Source organism: Aplysia californica, unplaced genomic scaffold, assembly GCF_000002075.1.
Source record: "Aplysia californica isolate F4 #8 unplaced genomic scaffold, AplCal3.0 scaffold00003, whole genome shotgun sequence".
Lineage (NCBI taxonomy): Eukaryota > Metazoa > Mollusca > Gastropoda > Aplysiida > Aplysiidae > Aplysia > Aplysia californica.
The window spans coordinates 3,370,518-3,373,080 of NW_004797273.1; the positions used below are offsets into that span (position 1 = coordinate 3,370,518).

The window sequence follows — 2,563 nt, forward strand, 5'->3', positions numbered from 1 at the left end:
TCTCTCTCTCTCTCTCTCTCTCTCTCTCTCTCTCTCTCTCTCTCTCTCTCTTCTCGTCTCTCACTCTTTCTCTCTTACACACGTACTCCTATAGAAACATACACACAATTAAATCCACTCATAACTATACTATATACATGCATTCTAAAACACGCTGATACACAAACACCCACAAAAATACAAGTACTGGGCACGCACTCGCACTATAAAAATAGCATCCAAATTATATCTCCTATGTATGTACATTGAAACGAAGACTTTCGTTTAGAGTTCAAAACACAAAAACACCAGGATATGTAAAATCACAACATTTCTAGACAGCAAAGACCTGTATTGGGCAATTGCACATTGTCTGTGGATGGACTTCTGAGATGGGATGTCAGGGAATAAGGAAGCGGGCGTGCTTAAGCCTGTCCGGTTCTGACTGGGCACAGATGGCTCACGAGGTTTGTCGAGGCCTCCTTGGCGGTGAGTCCTGTCAGAGTGGTGGCTCCTTCAATACTGATGGTAGAACCTGTGGGGTCAACGATGAATACCTGAACTCCCTTCTCCTGCAGAAGTCTGACCTCCGCCTCCAGACCCTTGTTCCTTTTCCCGCTCTTTGCCACGAGAACGGCGACGTCACGAGCCTCGCTGCGGCCACCGGAGACTTGTGAGTAGCCGGAAGTGGACAGTCGCTTCACTAGGCCGGACATACGTGGTCTCAGATAGCTGGTCAGTCTGTTATCGATTTCCTCCGCAGAGGTGTAATCGTCCAGGTCAAATCCTTCATCGTCAGGACAGGAACCGGATACGACTCCGAATCGGAAGCCTTCATCCATCTCTTCTTGTTTGACAGTGGTTGAGACGAAGGAGGTGGTCCAGGAGGTTGATTCTAAGCCGAGCTCCGCAGGACTGAAGACAAAGTAGATGTCGGCAGGGTTCTCCTCACCACACTTTTGGGTTTGGGGTGGAGGGGTGGTGGTGGTGGTGGTGGTGGTGGTGGTGGTGGTTTTCTCCACTTCGGTACAGGTTTTGTAAGCAAGCATCTCCTTGATCTCTTTCAGTTGGTCGTAGCTGTCTACTTTGAGCACGTTCTTCTCGTCTCCGGCGATTCTCAGCAACTCCTCGCGACGCACGCGTCCCACACCAACAGCGTATATATCGATACCGCTGTCACGTGCGGCCTGGGAAGCGTCTCTGGTTTGGCGCCAAATCTGTGAGTTGCCGTCTGTGATGACGATACTGATACGTTTGGCCCACGGTCTGCTCACGTCCACGGACAACTGTGTCTGGCTCATGTACTCAATAGCCTCCCCTGTGGAGGTGTAGAGGCCGACCCTGTGTGGGACTTGAGCGATAGCTTCCATCAAGGCCTCTTTGGTGCTGTAAGAGGTCAGATCGAAGGCATCTTGTCGGTAGATACCTTTGCCGAAGGTGATGAGGGACACTCTCACGTCATTGCGGCCATTTCCGATATCGTACTGGCTGACAAAGTCCTGGAGAAAATCAATGCTCTTCTGGAAGTCTTTGTAGCTTATAGAACTGGATGAATCGAGAACGATTCCCAGCTCAATAGGACGTTGTTTGCACACAGTGACTGTCTCCCGTTTGACGACACCGCCGTGTGTGATCGCCATATGAAGGAAAAGAAAGGCGCAAATTAGTTTGAACATGTTGACTCTTGTTGTTTGAAATACGTTTAAACTTATGAGTCCGAAGTAGATCAAATTTCTACAAAAGCTAGTATTTTGTTCAGTTTCTTTACTGTAACTTTGTTGCAGCACAAGATTTTACTTTTGAAAGCAAACACACTCGCTTATATACTCTCTCGCACCGCCTTTTCACTGTCTTGTCAAGTGGATACTTATCGTGTCTCCTACTCAGATGTGATGGAAATAAGAAATACAGTAGTAGGACGTGACGTCATTACCCAAATATGGAAGTGGGTGTGTAGCGACCGATGTTGGACGCGGAAATACAGCGGAAACTGAAGAAACTCTTTGGTGCTATTAATGTGTTGGGTTTGTGTTTTTTTTTACTTAGGTAAGTACGTCGTTGAGAACGAAAGAAGTTGATAGTCTTTTACGCTTGTGTGGGCAGAGAAGCTGCCTACTTGACCAGAATAGCTCTTCAGCTGTATGATGTGTGTATTTTCGCCAGTTACGAGAAAACTTTAAGCCTGTTTCAGTTAAAGGTGTGGTTATATAAAGTGCGCAATTTGAAGAGCTTATGTGTACAAAATAATTACAGACGGAGAGGTGCAGGTTAACCACGATAATGCGTTTACCGTGCGGCCTGTGCAGGGTAATGTTATACTATCACCCCCACACCCAGATGCGCTACTTTTTAAAAAAAACATGTGGGGGGTTGGCGTGAAGAGAAAGAACATAAGGTTCCCTGACGACAGCCAAAACATCTAAGTTCTCTCTGATCATCTTATTGTCCTCCCTCTCACCTCTCTCCCTCCATCTCCCTCCATCTCCCCCCCTCTCTCTCTCTCTCTCTCCCTCACAGACACACACACACTCACATACACACACACACGCACACTCACACACACACACACACACACACAGACACA

At 47.4% G+C, this 2,563-nt stretch overlaps 1 protein-coding gene across 2 annotated transcripts in view; it reads right to left on the bottom strand.

The window, feature by feature from the left end:
* Positions 1 to 14: 14 nt before the first annotated feature.
* The window catches only part of LOC101847386 (cartilage matrix protein), a 3,104-nt gene continuing 555 nt past the window's right edge, over positions 15 to 2,563 (bottom strand). The window contains exon 2 of one of the 2 annotated variants that reach the window (XM_005089136.3): positions 15 to 1,355. In XM_005089136.3, the coding sequence (XP_005089193.1) occupies positions 405 to 1,355 (951 nt within the window). In that variant the 3' untranslated portion in view covers positions 15 to 404. Of the gene's footprint in view, positions 1,759 to 2,563 lie in introns of those variants that run through there. The other variant, XM_005089137.3, reaches the window with a different exon arrangement.